Raw genomic sequence first — 16,398 nt, 5'->3', positions numbered from 1 at the left:
CTAAAAAGGCAATCTCATAAATTAGCCATACGTCCTCACATTATATAAGCACTATGTGTACTGAATTAAAGACGTTTTCAGACGTATTCTCCATATTTTGTTGGTATTCTTGTATTTTTGTGCATATTAAATTGTATATCACCGGGTAAAACTGTTTTAGAAAGTATTTGTTTAAAATTTATAACCTTAATAAAAAAATGAAACCTACTTGGCATTGCCTCTTTTTTGATAAACCAAGAATGTTCATTATAGCGGCCTTAAAATTTAGGCCTCATGATATTGAGCTTGACTCAAAGCAACACAACAGAAAGGTTATATGCAAAAATCCAACATCCTTAGCAGGTCTCATCTACCATATCCACAATTGAGGTCATATTCATTATATTTGCCATATTTTCCATACTCACTGTAACAGAACATGCTAGTAAGATTTCTAATCAAATATTAGCCTACAGAACTAAAGGGCAAACATTTCTAGATCTCAGTGGCTCCAAAATGGCCACAACTGTGCATTTAAGTTCCTAAATGAATATTCTCAGCATTGGTTTGGATCACCTGAAATCAAATTTTAGATATATGCCATTACCTTGTGGGATATTAAACTATCACCTGCAGGCCAAGAATAGAACAACGAATGAAAAGGAAAGTATACATATATGCACACCATAAAAAGAATAAAACAAAGTGTATCATTTAATAAAGCCTACATTCAAAACGAGGGGTTTGAAGCAAGGATCAGACGCCTAAAAGCAAACATTTGCCTGACACACGCGTCACGTCCTATTGGCGGGCAATGGTTTTAAGGAGCGCGCACTTTTTTAGCCAGAAACTCCCGCTAAACTTGTAGACTGTGTTATCTCTGCTGTATGCCACATGGTGGTGTTCTTCAAAATCAATGAATGAAGGTATTAGAGCGCCTATGTAGCGGCACCTCGGGCTGACCTCGAATCCGCTTCTCCCTTCAACCCCCTCCACCCCTCCCCTCCCTGTTCTCTCTCCGGTGCCTCTCTCTCATCTCTAGCCGAAACCTCTCGACTCCTCTCAATCTGAGATACCGCAGTACGCCCGACACATCAACGTCCAACACACATAGGCTGTTATCAGGTCGTTGTCATGGCTATTTTCGACGAGCTGCCTCGCGCATGTTTAAATATCGCTAAAAACGCAGGTAATTCGTTCGCGCGGTATGTTGTGTAGTACATTATGACGAAGCGTTTAAAACCGTGCAAATATGTTGTACGGCTGCATCTAGCTTGGTTTGTGTCGCGACGACACGTCAGTGAAATAACTGAATGATTCAACAAGGTTAATGTCGGCTATATAATGAGCTTAAAACTTTATATTTCAGACTTTCGTTTGTTTTATAATGAATAGGCTGATTTTAGGGGAAAGTTGTCTAAGCTAGCGTTACCAAATCTATTTTATAAAAAGACCGCTTGTATATTCGTTTTTTGACAGGCGATGCACAACATGGTCTGTGGTGTGTTGCGAGCTCCTCCGCGTGGCCAACGTGGGAAACGCTACCATGGAGAGCGCGCGCACGAAACGAATGCAGATTTTCTCATTTTACACGCACACAGAAGAACATTCGCCATAGATAGCCTAGCACATGTTTCATTAACAGGTGGACGTGATATATATACACTTTTGTTTACACCTTCCAAAATGGGCTCACCGGTTATATTAAATGTTAATGAAGACAAAAGGCTCGACTTTAATCTTATCTTATCTCAACTGCGCCTGTTGAACTCAGCAGTGGAGCCTGCGTCTGAATACAATTGAACAGAAACGGAGGAGGGGTAAATTCGACATGCGTTCATGTCAATTACTCAGCAAGCTTGCCGAGTTTCACAATGGGCTGGACTACATGGACGTGATATATATACACTTTTGTTTACACCTTCCAAAATGGGCTCACCGGTTATATTAAATGTTAATGAAGACAAAAGGCTCGACTTTAATCTTATCTTATCTTATCTCAACTGCGCCTGTTGAACTCAGCAGTGGAGCCTGCGTCTGAATACAATTGAACAGAAACGGAGGAGGGGTAAATTCGACATGCGTTCATGTCAATTACTCAGCAAGCTTGCCGAGTTTCACAATGGGGCGGCTGGACTACAGACAGTGACTGGGCAGATGCTGAATATGGCAACCACTGAAAATGACTCAACTGAAACTACAGAATGTGAATTGGCCTGGCCTGCATGTAGGTCTGTGTTGAGCACTGTGTAGATAAAAAAAAAAAATATGTCGAATCAAACTTGTTCCAGAGATCCCATTTGGAAAGCGAATGGAAAGCTTTTATTATTATTAATAATAATAAAAAATATTCAGCATCACAATTTTAGGTTGAAATCTAATGACCATTTTACCCTGAAATCATAAACTTAAAAATAATAATAATAATTTGCCAGTTGGCCTACATCCCTTTCCCTTTATGAGGCAATGGAACTTTTTATTTGAATTATATACAGTTTTAGATTAATTATAGCATGTCACATAACAGGAAACTGTTGAAACTACTTGAAATTTCTGTGAACTGTATATTGTGATGAGGAAAATAACCCCGATTCTGGTAAGTCTCTGTACAATTAGAAGAGACACAATGTACTGATTAATTAACTTAAAACTTAATTGCGGTGGTTAGAGGGCACATAAACAGTAAGTGTTATGTCCCATTATTAAGTAGTTCCATTCAATCTCAAAAATCAACATTTTTATTAAATACTGAAACTCAAAAAGCCAGTTGTAAGACAGTAATGATTTTGACAATGGTTATTCTTTTGAAATTGAGACTACACTTAAAAATATGAGGCTGGTTGCAACAAACGGTTTAAGCAAATCCTTAGTTATAATAATCAATAAGGTCATTTTAATTTATATATCTTAATTTAAAGCGCTGGTTGCAATTCCCAAAATCATTGTAATCCTAAATAGACTAGAAACCATTGGTGCCAAGGGTTTCAACAATCTATTTAGGCCTACAAAGCATTTAGGAAATGCAGCCCAGGTCTGTTAGTTCTGTTAGGCTGAAGTCTTTAAAACAAAAAGTAGCCCAGGACTAAAAGGCCTGTTTAATGTGCCTCTCTCTCGATAATGTGCAGAACTATATAAAACTTACACTGTGAATTATATTTCTGCCGACGTAAAAGTGTTCACAGATGCTTTGCCCAGTTCTAACAGGATAAAGAATGGCTGCATTTGAGTAACAAAAGCTTTGCACCAATATTTCAGAATTTTTAACATGCAGACTGTACCCTGTTCTTTAAATGTTACCCCTCCTGTGTTGGTTCTGAAGAAAACTGAAACCATTCATTTATACAGAATGAAGTTTAGAAATTAAATATACTTAACTAATTTAGCATCATGCTAACTTTCTGGATGCAAATTCATTGCTTTAATTTATCAAACGGAAGACTGTGGTATTAGCTACATGTGGCTGTTTAGAAACTATAAAGGTCTTTTTGGTATTTTACTCATCTGATTTTCAGTAACGTGAATATGAAAAAAAACAAGCGCAGCCAAAAATGTAAAACTAAAGTGGTTGACAACTTATTAATGCCTTACATAGGTAAAAATGACACTTATCAAAACCACTCACAATGAACACATGCCTCAGCAATCTTTGATAACTGAACAGCAAGAAGTTCACTACAAGTGCCTTTTGAGACACTGATGCTCCATAAACCCACAAACACCCCCCCACCACACACACACACACACACACACACACACTGTTCATTGGCTTCAGATCTTTGCACACAGGAAATAGAATCCATTAAACCAAAACCAAGCCTTCAACCATTCATCTTTCTTTATATACACATAAATATATATAAATGCCAATCCAGATGAAAATGTATGTGCATAACTGCATTGAGAATGCTCACTGCAGGTGTCTAAGTAGCAGTTCAACTTCCTGCTTGCAGGGAATAGATAAATAAAACCATACAGACTAATTGCGTCACTTAAGAGGAATATCAGAAGTGGGATTTCATATGCACAGCTAGTAGATTGTGAAGAGCAGGGCTGTTTATATCTACCGTCCTGCAGAGTTTAGTTCAGCTCAACTCAAATACCCCTGAACCTGATAATCTAGGTCTTCAGGTTTACTTAAATATTTTAGGGTTGGATGTATTAGAGCAGGTTTGGGACTGAACTCTCCAGGAGTAAGACCAAGCACCTCTGGTGATGAGAATGCATATTTAGGTTTGTTAACTGGGACTGAAGCGGTTTTGTCCAATTTTGGAGTTTTGGTTGTGCTCTCTGATGAGGTGCAAATTCTTTTTCTTGTCTCTCATGGTTTGACTGGCTGGATGGAGAGCAGGCTGCCAAACTTGAAATGCTGGATGACGGGAAATTTTTCTAGACACTGTGAGAGGATGACAGAGAAAGAGTTTGCTAGTATCAATCAACTTTACAGCAAGAGAATAGATTTGCTAGCTTTCAAAATGTCTAATGCTATGGTGTCCAAAAGAATAAGACTATATACAGAGGTTATATCCACATACACTACTGTTCAAAAGTGTTTTTTAATGTTTTTGAAAGAAGATGCTCAATAAGGCTGCAATTATTTAACCAAAAACAGAATTAATGTGAAATATTTTTTACAATTTAAAACAACTTTCTATTTTAAAATATTTTAAAATGTAATTTATTCCTGTGATGGCAAAGCTAATTTTTTCAGCAGTCATTACTCCAGTCTTCAGTGTCACATGATCCTTCAGAAATCATTCTCATATGCTAATCTGGTGCTCAAGAAACATTTCTTATTATTATTAATGTTGAAAACAGTTGTGGTGCTTAATATTTTTAGGAAAAAGATTTTTCCAGGATTCTTTGATAAATAGAACATTCAAAAGAACAGCATTTGTTTGAAATAAATCTTTTGTAACACTATGAATATCTTGACTGTCACTTTTGATCATTTTAATGCATTCCTGCTGAATATAAGTCTAGGACTGTGGAAAACTCTTAAAGTGTATAGGATCCTCAAACTACACATAAGGCCAACGGAGACGTGAAGCAGGAACCTCTCAGCATGTATTTCAATGTAGAAAATAGTAAAATTGAGACAAAAGTACATTCAAATGTCGCTAAGATACAGAATTAAATAAAATCAAATTCATATATATATTTAATGTCATATGTTATGACATATGTATATTTAATTTATATATAACACACACACATATATATATATATATATATATATATATATATACACAGTATGTCATGTCCACATGACATATAACATCCATATGAACAGCTTTCATATTCAGAAGAAAAAAAACATCTCTTTAACTTGTATTTAACTTGAAAGACATCAGTAACAGTCATGAGTCCCTGGATGATGGAGAACGAGAGTGTGATATATACGGGGGTGGGGAAAGACAGACAGGGTGAGAGAGAGTGGGAAGGAGGAGGGGAATTTGCAGACAGACTGGCCCCTCAGCTTCGCCCTGCGCTGAAGGGAGAGAAGGGGGAGGGAGCACAGCCTTCTCAACAACACAGGATGTGGGCTTTGGAGGAGGGGGTGGGGCACCCAGTTCTTCCCCTCCAACACATGCTTGCTCAGTTAACTCTTTCAGCTCTGGTCTTGAAACTTCACAGACTGAATCCACAGCTTGGCAGTTAAAATGACACATTTATAAATGTCACATGCTGACTATGTGAGTGGGTAGCCTGCAAATCTGCTTTCTGAATAGAGTGTTTATTAATTTTTTTCAGTTATGATGAAGCAGGATTTAATGCACTAACTACCAATGTACCATTTACATACAAGGACATACATATAAGGAGTCACTATCACAAGTTTACTCCTGATATGTAAAAGTGTTTAAAATACCATGATACTTACTTCTGCTTTATACATTCGTATGAGACCTTGATTGACTTTGGACCAAGAAGGAACAGCGCTGATGTTCCAAAGCTGATTCGAGTGTTCAGCAAAAGGGCCTGTTTTCATCTAAAAGAGGAAAAATATGTAGTGATTAAGATGATAGTAAGCTTAAGATACGCAGTGCAATCAGCATTAAAGCTAGATTTAATGGAACAATTTGAAACCCAACAATTCTACTTTGAATAAGATATTTCACTTTTAACTGCCAGTGGAAAGTTGCTAAGATAAAAACTGGTTTTATTCGGAGCATAAAAGAAAAAATCTTGCGTTTGTGTTGACCACAGTTCAGAAAAAGGGCAAAGACAGTAAAAAAATAAGTGAAACAACAACAATCAAATACCAATATTAACAATACTTATGAAAGTAGAAATAAAATAGAAATATAACGGTTACTATAAAACAAATGAATATACAAAATTTAGCACTAATATTAGCAAAATAGTGGCAACACTACTAAACTAAAGAAATTAAGCTACTGAAAATCTAAATTCATAAGAGTTTATATAATAAATAATGTTTCTGATTGCTGAGGAAATCAAAAATACACTACTGTTCAAATGTTTGCTGTGGGTAAGATTTTTGTATATATTTGAAAGAAGTATCTTTTGTTCAACAAGACTGCATTTATTTGATCAAAATACATTAAAATTGTGAAATATTTTAATATTAACAAAAGACTATGAACTCATCTGTAGTATTAGTAATTTGACAGTCATCATCATGTCACTGTATTATGAAGTCTATTCATGAGAGTTTATGAGAGAGGGGCTTGTGGGCTGCCCTTGGGAAAGAGCACTTTATGAATGGCAGTGCTGTGTGGCTTTACTCCACACACACACACACACAGACACACACACACACACACACACAGAGCTCTCGTCAAGCTGGACTTTCCAGAGACCTACTAGCCCCTCAAAGAGGAATGGAGAGAGAGAGAGCGAGAGAGAGAGAAACAGAGGAAAGAGAAAGAGAAAGGAGGGGGTGGGCCCTAGGGGCCTTAGGAGTGATTCACAACAACGTTCAGGGAAGGAAGGAAATGACTCATGCGAGTGGAGTCCAAACACAACCTCCCTGAGAGAGAGAGAGAGTTTTAAACTATATATTGTAAGTATTTACATCAATGGAACTTAGAGGAGTTTTTGTTTGTGTGTGATCTAAATTTCATCCTCCCAACTAAATGAAAATGAAAGGAAAAACGGTCTATCCATGAGTATATGCCAGATGACACACCTCATTGATGAATTTAATGCACTCCAGAAACATGTAGTCTTGGTGGTATTCGTTTACAACCTTCTCCTCCACAAAGTGTCTGGGCTCCAGGGTTGGGTGGTCTACACACAATAGATGAGCAAACATAGTTCAGTTACACAGTGTGACCACTAGGTGTCACCATGTTTGCCATTGCAAGCAACAATGAGCCTGGATTCAGCCAGTTAAAAATTCTAAGTCAGGAGTGGCCAACGTCGGTCCTGGAGAGCCACCGTCCAGCAGAGTTCAGCTCCAGCCCTAATCAAACACACCTGAACCAGCTAATCAAGGTCTAAGGGTTACTAGAAAGTTACAGGCCGGTGAGTTTTCATCAAAGTTGGAGCAAAACTCTACAGCTCCAGAAACATGTAGTCTTGGTGGTATTCGTTTACAACCTTCTCCTCCACAAAGTGTCTGGGCTCCAGGGTTGGGTGGTCTACACACAATAGATGAGCAAACATAGTTCAGTTACACAGTGTGACCACTAGGTGTCACCATGTTTGCCATTGCAAGCAACAATGAGCCTGGATTCAGCCAGTTAAAAATTCTAAGTCAGGAGTGGCCAATGTCGGTCCTGGAGAGCCACAGTCCAGCAGAGTTCAGCTCCAGCCCTAATCAAACACACCTGAACCAGCTAATCAAGGTCTAAGGGTTACTAGAAAGCTACAGGCCGGTGAGTTTTTATCAACGTTGGAGCAAAACTCTACAGGACTAACGTTGGCCACCCCTGCTCTAGGTACAGAGTTTTTTATGTTAACTAAAAATATTAAAAACTGTAATAAAACTGAAATGAAATACAAATATAAACATTACAGAATTAGAGCCAAAATGGGCAACAAAGGAAGAGTCATTACCTATAAGCTGTGAGCTCCCCCATATAAAGGGAAGGAACTGAAAGTCGTCAAGACCCCACACACCCTGACTCCCTGCCGGCTCCATCCTATACGTCTTCTGCAGTTTGCGCATCACTTGCAGATACCTACGCCAATCAGATCATAATGCTTGATGCAAATGAGTTCTCCACAGCTTTACACCATCAACCACAAAATGCAACCCTAAAATACATTGTCAAAATTGTTTTGTTGGCACTTAGTGTGCAGTAAAGTGAAGACGTGCTCAGTGAAGATGCTGGGAGTTACAGATTCAAAGTATTCAAAATAAGAAGTCAAGCAATAAGAAGATGCACTAACTTGTCAAAAACTTTAAATATGATGGCCAACTGGTCCTCCATGCGCAGAGCTCCCACCTTACAAAGACAGCAGAGGAACGCAGCAAATGCCGCCTCATGACCTGAACACAGAAACATGTTACTTCTTATGCTAAATAATGCAACCAGCGGCTCCTGCACGGCTGAATCTAGAGCACCACAGCATTTAACCTAATTGGTGAGCTTATAGACTGAATTGAATGTGATGAGATTAAATGACACTGTACCACAAAATAATGGCAAGGCAATTCTATTTCTGTTTGCATCGTCATTGCTGGCTACACTACACACACACACACACACACACACAAAAACATAGCATGACCAGTGTAACTTAATTAACAAATAACTCTTATGAACGGTTTCTTTTAATTATTCTCACAAAAAGACTTACAAACTCACAAGTTATCAGTGTGACTTCAGACTTGATTTGAAACAAGAACTGTATAGTGTGTACTTAAGGTTTGTACTCGTTCAGTATCTGAAGTATGTGAAGCTCTCAAAGGCATCCAGATGTTTTGTGTTTCAACAGCACCCTCTAGTGATTATTCAGAAGAACAACGTTAAATATACACTTGGATATTCTTATGAGTATATTATGGACCCTTTTCACAGTCGCAGAGTTCCCTGAATCTTAAGTCATCATAGTTTGGTAAACATCTCTAGTCATAAACAGAAACTACAGCTAATACGGTTTTTACCATTTGCTCCGATAACAAAAGAAAAAAATCCATGATAGTGCCTCTATGACTACAAAAGAGGAAAAAATATTGAGAGATTGATTGCACTGGTCGGAAGAGAGAAAGATAACTAGTAAAGATAACTGCGTTAACTAGTTTTGTGTAAAGGCTGGAATACACTACACAGTTTTTGCCCCGATTTAGTTGCCAGTCTGCAGATTTGAGTTGTCAGATTTCATAGAAAAATCTCACGTAGTGCTTGATGGTAACAGACTTCGATTTTTTAGCTTCAGACTTTGATTCCATCCAGTCGGAGGATATCAACATGTTTGATATTTTGAGCCGATTTTAGAACACACATTGTTTTCATTCGTCACGCGTCTCCTAACAAAAAGGTACATCTTTCTGCATGAGTTTGTTGTGATCAAAACAACTTTAAAGTCTGGTAGTGTATAATCATCAGTCATTTATTGTATGATGGCCAGTTTTTTCTCTGTGACTATTACAAAAGTCGGTAAGTATGATGCCCAGTTTTTAAAAAGTCTGTTCAGATTTTAATAGTCGTGTAGTGTATTCCAGTCTTAATTTAATGCCAATGTAACATGACACAAAGTATAGTGTTATAAATGTACATACACTTTAAAAAAAAATTTTAATACAAAAAAACTTAACTGTGGAAACCCATCATGACAGTCTGTGAAAAGAATCAATATAGCTGATGTTTTAAAAGTAAAAATCTGTAGTAGTTCATGTTTTGCCTTTATTATTCTCTCTGATGTGACAGTTGAATTTATTAAGGAGTAATAGATAAAAGTGTGAAAAGATATAATTTCTCTTCAAAGACAACTATGGAGAAACACACATGCACAAACATATAATAAATAAAATAATCCTTTATTCTTGTGTAGCCACACAGACCTGTGCCGTAGTCAATCCTGGTGGAGTTGCCCACAGACTCTTTCAGGTAGACTGCTATCTCTGGAGCAGCATCATGACGCTCTGACGGCAGAACGGCTGTGACCAAAGCCTCTGCCTCCTGCACACACAAAACACTCTTACATCATTTCACCTCAAACCAACAGCACAGAAATGATACACTGCCATAAAAAGTATTCACCTTAACCAATTCCCCTCATTCAAATACTGCACTGAAAAATTCAGTTTTAATTTGGACAAACACAACAGAAGACGAAATAATCAAATGGATGGTGAATATTTTCTGAAGGCACTGTATGCTTAAAGTTACTGGCAATGCTTGGCCAAGAACTGATTCCAAAGCACATTAAAGCAGTATAAAGGTAAACACTGGTCATATACGTAGAAGGCCATTTTGATTTCATACAGAAGCGCTTACCTGGTCTAGTTTAGCATACCATGTGCGGTAAGCTTTATTGCCGAAGCGAGAAGGCTGGTCTACTGGTGGCGTCTCATCGATCCAGCGATCTAATGTTCCCAACATAGCAAGCAACTTCTCCACTGTCTAATAGCAAAGAAAAGCATACAAGCACGTTTCTATGAGCTGATCCATGAACCTGCATTATCATGATCAAAACATTTTTCACCAATTACTTAATCTATTACATACAGATCAACATACAGCAGTATAGAGAAAAGCAGGACTGCCAATGTAACATGACACAAAGTATAGTGTTATAAATGTACATACACTTTAAAAAAAAATTTTAATACAAAAAAACTTAACTGTGGAAACCCATCATGACAGTCTGTGAAAAGAATCAATATAGCTGATGTTTTAAAAGTAAAAATCTGTAGTAGTTCATGTTTTGCCTTTATTATTCTCTCTGATGTGACAGTTGAATTTATTAAGGAGTAATAGATAAAAGTGTGAAAAGATATAATTTCTCTTCAAAGACAACTATGGAGAAACACACATGCACAAACATATAATAAATAAAATAATCCTTTATTCTTGTGTAGCCACACAGACCTGTGCCGTAGTCAATCCTGGTGGAGTTGCCCACAGACTCTTTCAGGTAGACTGCTATCTCTGGAGCAGCATCATGACGCTCTGATGGCAGAATGGCTGTGACCAGAGCCTCTGCTTCCTGCACACACAAAACACTGTTACAGCATTTCACCTCATACGAACAGCACAGAAATGACACATTGCTATCAAAAAATATTCACCTTAACCAATCATCTCATTCAAATACTGCACTAAAACAAAATCAGTTTTAATTTGAAGAAACACAACAGAAGAAGAAATAATCAAATGGATGGTGAATATTTTCTGAAGGCACTGTATGCTTAAAGTTACTGGCAATGCTTGGCCAAGAACTGATTCCAAAGCACATTAAAGCAGTATAAAGGTAAACACTGGTCATATACGTAGAAGGCCATTTTGATTTCATACAGAAGCGCTTACCTGGTCTAGTTTAGCATACCATGTGCGGTAAGCTTTATTGCCGAAGCGAGAAGGCTGGTCTACTGGTGGCGTCTCATCGATCCAGCGATCTAATGTTCCCAACATAGCAAGCAACTTCTCCACTGTCTAATAGCAAAGAAAAGCATACAAGCACGTTTCTATGAGCTGATCCATGAACCTGCATTATCATGATCAAAACATTTTTCACCAATTACTTAATCTATTACATACAGATCAACATACAGCAGTATAGAGAAAAGCAGGACAGTGACCCACCTCAGACACCTGGTATTCACATGTAAGTTTCTTTCCCTTCACACCCTCATTCAGGGTCAGAATGAATCCTATGTAGTCAGCATATGCCTACTTACACAAAACAGAAACATGCTCAGATGCAAGCAACGTGGGGTTTAATGAATGTTAAGACTGCCCTCAATATAACAATAAAACAGCTCTTTATAGACCAGAAATTTTCATTTTTGTATTTATTTACATCTTTAATAGGAATAATAAATGCAGAGGTTCTTATGAATTTTATTTTTTAGAACTGTCTCTTTAAGATGTAATGGTGCTGCTGCTGCAACAAGCCACACTAGAAAAAGTGTCAAACAATAAAGATTCCTATCATTATCTTTAACTCCAGAGATACTGGGGAAAGAGACTGAAAATGACCTATTTTTCCATCTCTCAAAGTAGCAGATAAACTGCTCTCATAGTGGGTTGTACAACATACCTGTGACCTTTTCCATTTGCCCATATCAGGCACCATGCTGATCTCCTTCTTTGGCACCATGAAGCTGAAATCGACAGGATTGGGAGGCTTGTCATCCTCATGGGAAGAGCCTGTGCAAGAGATGAAAAATATGATGGACACATCCAATTTTAGTGTCAAATTAAAATTATATTAATACTAATAATTAAACTAATAAGAACCAAAAGCAACTTAGTTAAAAGTGGATTCTGCAATTCTAAAATCTTTATAAATTTCCTATAACTTAACAAACTGGTTATATTTTATTTTTAAATACTGTTGAAGGACATGTCAGGTCCGAAAAGAATAATTTATCCAGACCCAAAAAATATTTAAAAGTAATATCAATGATCATCAAAACATAAGGTTATAATTCTCAGCATTTGTATGGTAATCTGACAGAAAGGATTAAATAAGTTTTAGTAAGAGCTGGGGTACCATTAAAGTAAAAAAATATCAAAATAAACATATAACAATGTCTAAACACAACGTTCTGTGGTTTGACATTTTTTAGCATACCAACTGACTTAATTTTAATTTGTTTGCATACATATATTTCTACTTCATCCACACACCCTTATGATAATTTCCTTACACAAAGGGGTTTCTTTCATATCCTAAAGTCCACCGATATTATAGAAGTCTGAGCCTAAACGTCAGTTGGTTCTGATCAGAAAACCTATGAACTCATATTACTGTCCTAAAGAGGACCTGTTCCTAGTTTTCTTACCAAAAATAATAAATAACATTTATATGCAAAGTTTGCTCCCAGAATACACATTAGAAAAGAAACTTTTCCTCATCCCATTATTCACAAACATCAGAATATAACAACAAGCGACACACTATTTCTAAAGCTGACAAGTTCCTATGGTAAAGATAGGTTACCCAACTAAGTTTGAAACTAAATTTGTTCCTCCGCTATGTTCATTACTCTGAGTAAAATATATTTTAAACAGCATTGCAAGTACACTAATACTGCAAATAAATACTAATATCGAGTCGTCTGTTCGCAGACAAAGCGTAATAAACTATATATGCGCCACAGCGCAGAGCTGTCAGACTCATCGATTCATTACATGAGACGCGGTGAGCCCACAATTAAGCGTTTTTCCTGCACATATGCACATCCCTTTCCCCCCTTCAGATGTTGAACGACAACATATATAATCTGCAGATGTATCACTGGTATCGTCGCTTTTGAATTATCCGTGTTTAAATGAAGATTTGATTGATGTGAGTTACCTGACGACTGCTCAGTCTCCGCCATGTTTACTGTGAACATGAAAACACGACCCTTCAACCCTCACCCGCAGTTTCGCGTAAAACATTTTTTAAAAGACTTGATCAGCGAATGTAAATTGCTGTGAGAAAATGTTACTGCGACTATCGTATGATTTGTAACATGCGTAATATGTAAATGTAGACTTTAATTTCACGATTTAATTTTAAGGAATCATAAGACGTATTCTTAACTATGTAATAATTATCAGTGGATTTCTTTTATTTTAATATTTAGAAATTATAATTTTTGTTTTTTGTGATGTATTATTATTTAGTATGTACATGCAGTATACGTACAATATAAGTACATATAGTGTTGCGTTGTTATGGAACAGTAAAAATTCTGGACCTTGGAGTCTGCAAATTTGGTTTTTAATTAATTAGAAGATTAAAGACTACCTTCTTTATTTTCATCAATAAAATGTCTGAGATTATTGAGAACTCGATCGTTCAGCAGAATGAGGATGCGAAAGGGGGCTGGGCTTGGAGTGTGTTTTGTGACGCGCGCGCGCCGTCTAGCGGTGACGCCGAGCAGCGCAGCAGTGATGGCGCTCAGGGTGTTTCTGCAGCGCTCGCTCCGTGGACTCTGACCGCAACTGGTCGTTTCTGTCCCTCCTCTCAGGCTTGATTTGGGGGCGTTTTAGTGAACTTCAGTTATGTTGGGCATTCTTGCCAGGACGATGGTGAGTAACCAATGCATATGGCCGGGTTTTTAAACATAGTCTGATCTTTTATTTGACATAAACAAGGATAACGTTAGCTGTCAGCCTGAGCGGCGGGTATTACTGACATTCAGAATGTTTATGGTTAGGTAGCGGTAGTGCTAAGGACAGTAGGAAGTGCAGACACAGTTCATGGCAGTGATAGAAACAGTGTTCACTGACAGTTGCTTAAATACTTAATGCAGGTACTTAACACATCGTGTGAATGTGTAAATGGTCTCTAATAAAGCTCTTTAGTTTTTTTAATGACAGCCCAAATGCTGACTCATGTGTTTTATATTTGAGTGCTACACTACACATAACATTTCCAGTTATTTATAAACGTTGGGCTATATTAGCTTGTTAATGTGCATTTTGTGTAAATTATTAGGACTACTTTTGGGTACTAATATGATAATGTCTTCAAAACATATTGACAGAGACCAATGCCAATGACCAATGTATTATCTATGTATCTTTATTATCTAAGATGTAATACAATTTTTAGGTCAAGGCTGGCATGGTGAAACCCTCCAGCCTGGTAAAGCCAGTGTCAGTGACACGGATCGCTGGTCGCTACTTGGCCCACCAGGAGGGTCTGCCTAAGCTTCCAGTGCCACCACTGCAACAAACATGCGAACACTATCTGGCTGCCCTGACCCCCATCATGGACCCGGAGGAGCTGAATCACACCAGGAAACTGCTGGAGGAGTTTCAGAAGCCGGGCGGTGTTGGAGAGAGACTTCAGAAGGGTCTGGAACAGCGAGCGAAGAAGATGGAGAACTGGGTAATAACTTGTTAGGTGATGCTTTGACAGAAGCCCAATGTGATCGGCCACACTAGCTCTTTTAAAGGGCTTCTTCTTATGTCGCATTGTCTCTCTATAATTTCCACTGCTAGCTCTCTGACTGGTGGTTACAGACAGCCTACCTAGACTACCGGATGCCTGTTGTTGTCCATTCAAGTCCTGGGGTCGTCCTTCCCCGTATGGAGTTCAGCGATCGCCAAGGCCAAATGAGGTCAGACCAATGCGGATTCATATAAGAATGTGTTAGGAATAGACAACTTTTAAAGGGGTCATATGATGCGATTTCAAGTTTTCCTTTCCAATCCGTGCTGAGTGCAATCAGTGCAATGAATGATGGGATATGTAGTCCGGGGTGATGTGCAACAGTGTGTGTGCGAGAGTCAATGAAATTGGAAAGGGTGACCTCTGATGGCTAGCAGATGGAAGTTCATGGACCGGATTCGTGACAGGACCCCATTGTATCCTGAACATGGAACATCTAAATCACATGAGTGTGCAACCTACTGGCCATAGTTATGCTTTAGAACTGTATAGGCTTTAACAAACCTAAAGGGATAGCTCACCCGAAAATGAAAAATGTCATTATAAATACCCTTATATTATTCCAAACCCATATGCTGTTATGCTGAGAGATTTAGGTTGTGATTCTTAGAAAATATATGTATTTTTTTCTCCTTTACCTAACATAGGTACTAGAAAACCTGGATAGGTAATTTAATTTAATTTAGTTTAATTTAATTTCATTTTATAATTTTTTATTTTTTTATTTATTTTATTTTATTTATTTATTTTTTTTCACTCCCGTTTTTGTTTTTCCCTTATCTATTCCTTTAAAGGGGTCATATGATGCTGCTAAAAAGAACATTATTTTGTGTATTTGGTGTAATGAAATGTGTTTATGCGGTTTAAAGTTAAAAAAACACATTATTTTCCACACACTGTACATTATTGTTTCTCCTCTATGCCCTGCCTTTTTGAAACGCGTCGATTTTTACAAAACTAAAGGAGGGGGCTTTGTAGAAAACGAAGCGTTTGAGAGAGGCGGGGCATAGAAGACCTACAATAATGTACAGTATTTGAAAAATAATGTGTTTTTTGAACATTAAAGCATGTCAACATATTCTGTTACACCAAATACACAAAATAATGATCTTTAAAAAAGCATCATATGACCCCTTTAACACACATCTTTTAGTTGGTCAAACATTGTTCTTTAGAACTAAAAGTGTGTTGTTATGTGCCTTCACAGTTCTTAAAAGAAACGGATTAAAGTCATACAATTATATATTTTTTAATGTTTTACTTTATTTATTTGTTAATATGCAAATTAAATTGCTTATAATGCAAAATATATTTATTTTAAATTTTTTATTAATATATTTTACATAAAATCGAACATTTTTATATTTTAACATATTATATGTATATTTT

General features: G+C 37.3%; 2 protein-coding genes across 4 annotated transcripts in view; one reads left to right on the top strand and one right to left on the bottom strand.

Moving 5' to 3' along the window:
* Window positions 1–3,709: 3,709 nt before the first annotated feature.
* Window positions 3,710–13,493, bottom strand: LOC107740933 (serine/threonine-protein phosphatase 2A activator). Of its 3 annotated transcripts, none has more exons than XM_016553488.1 (11): window positions 13,420–13,493; window positions 12,157–12,266; window positions 11,700–11,786; window positions 11,424–11,549; window positions 10,986–11,103; window positions 8,341–8,440; window positions 8,005–8,129; window positions 7,519–7,586; window positions 7,133–7,165; window positions 5,861–5,968; window positions 3,710–4,372 (listed from the first exon to the last, which is right to left on the bottom strand). In XM_016553488.1, exons 1-11 carry the CDS (start codon window positions 13,457–13,459, stop codon window positions 4,298–4,300), a joined length of 990 nt encoding a protein of 329 aa, XP_016408974.1. In that variant the 5' UTR covers window positions 13,460–13,493; the 3' UTR covers window positions 3,710–4,297. The 3 variants fall into 3 exon arrangements, with proteins under 3 accessions (XP_016408974.1, XP_016408973.1, XP_016408975.1); XM_016553487.1 differs by lacking the exon at window positions 10,986–11,103 and adding an exon at window positions 9,956–10,073; XM_016553489.1 differs by lacking the exons at window positions 7,519–7,586; window positions 10,986–11,103 and adding an exon at window positions 9,956–10,073 and having other exon boundaries at window positions 7,133–7,233.
* A 511-nt stretch (window positions 13,494–14,004) lies between these two features.
* LOC107740932 (carnitine O-acetyltransferase-like) overlaps window positions 14,005–16,398 on the top strand; it is an 8,874-nt gene continuing 6,480 nt past the window's right edge. Inside the window, exons 1-3 of the mRNA XM_016553486.1 lie at window positions 14,005–14,141; window positions 14,668–14,946; window positions 15,060–15,178. Coding sequence (XP_016408972.1) covers window positions 14,115–14,141; window positions 14,668–14,946; window positions 15,060–15,178 — 425 coding nt within the window. The 5' untranslated portion in view covers window positions 14,005–14,114. The remainder of the gene's footprint in view (window positions 14,142–14,667; window positions 14,947–15,059; window positions 15,179–16,398) is intronic.

This window comes from Sinocyclocheilus rhinocerous, unplaced genomic scaffold (genome assembly GCF_001515625.1).
Source record: "Sinocyclocheilus rhinocerous isolate Xijiao unplaced genomic scaffold, SAMN03320098_v1.1 scaffold346, whole genome shotgun sequence".
Classification (NCBI taxonomy): domain Eukaryota; kingdom Metazoa; phylum Chordata; class Actinopteri; order Cypriniformes; family Cyprinidae; genus Sinocyclocheilus; species Sinocyclocheilus rhinocerous.
This window is presented reverse-complemented; position numbering and strand designations above follow the sequence as displayed.

Coding starts and splice junctions, on each gene's coding strand:
- LOC107740933 (XM_016553488.1), bottom strand. CDS start 13,459: ATGTTCACAGTAAACATGGCGGAGACTGAGCAGTCGTCAG. Junction 11,787..12,156: donor GCAAATGGAAAAGGTCACAG/GTATGTTGTACA, acceptor TTGTGTAAGTAG/GCATATGCTGACTACATAGG. Junction 7,166..7,518: donor ACGAATACCACCAAGACTAC/ATGTTTCTGGAG, acceptor CACCAAGACTAC/ATGTTTCTGGAGTGCATTAA.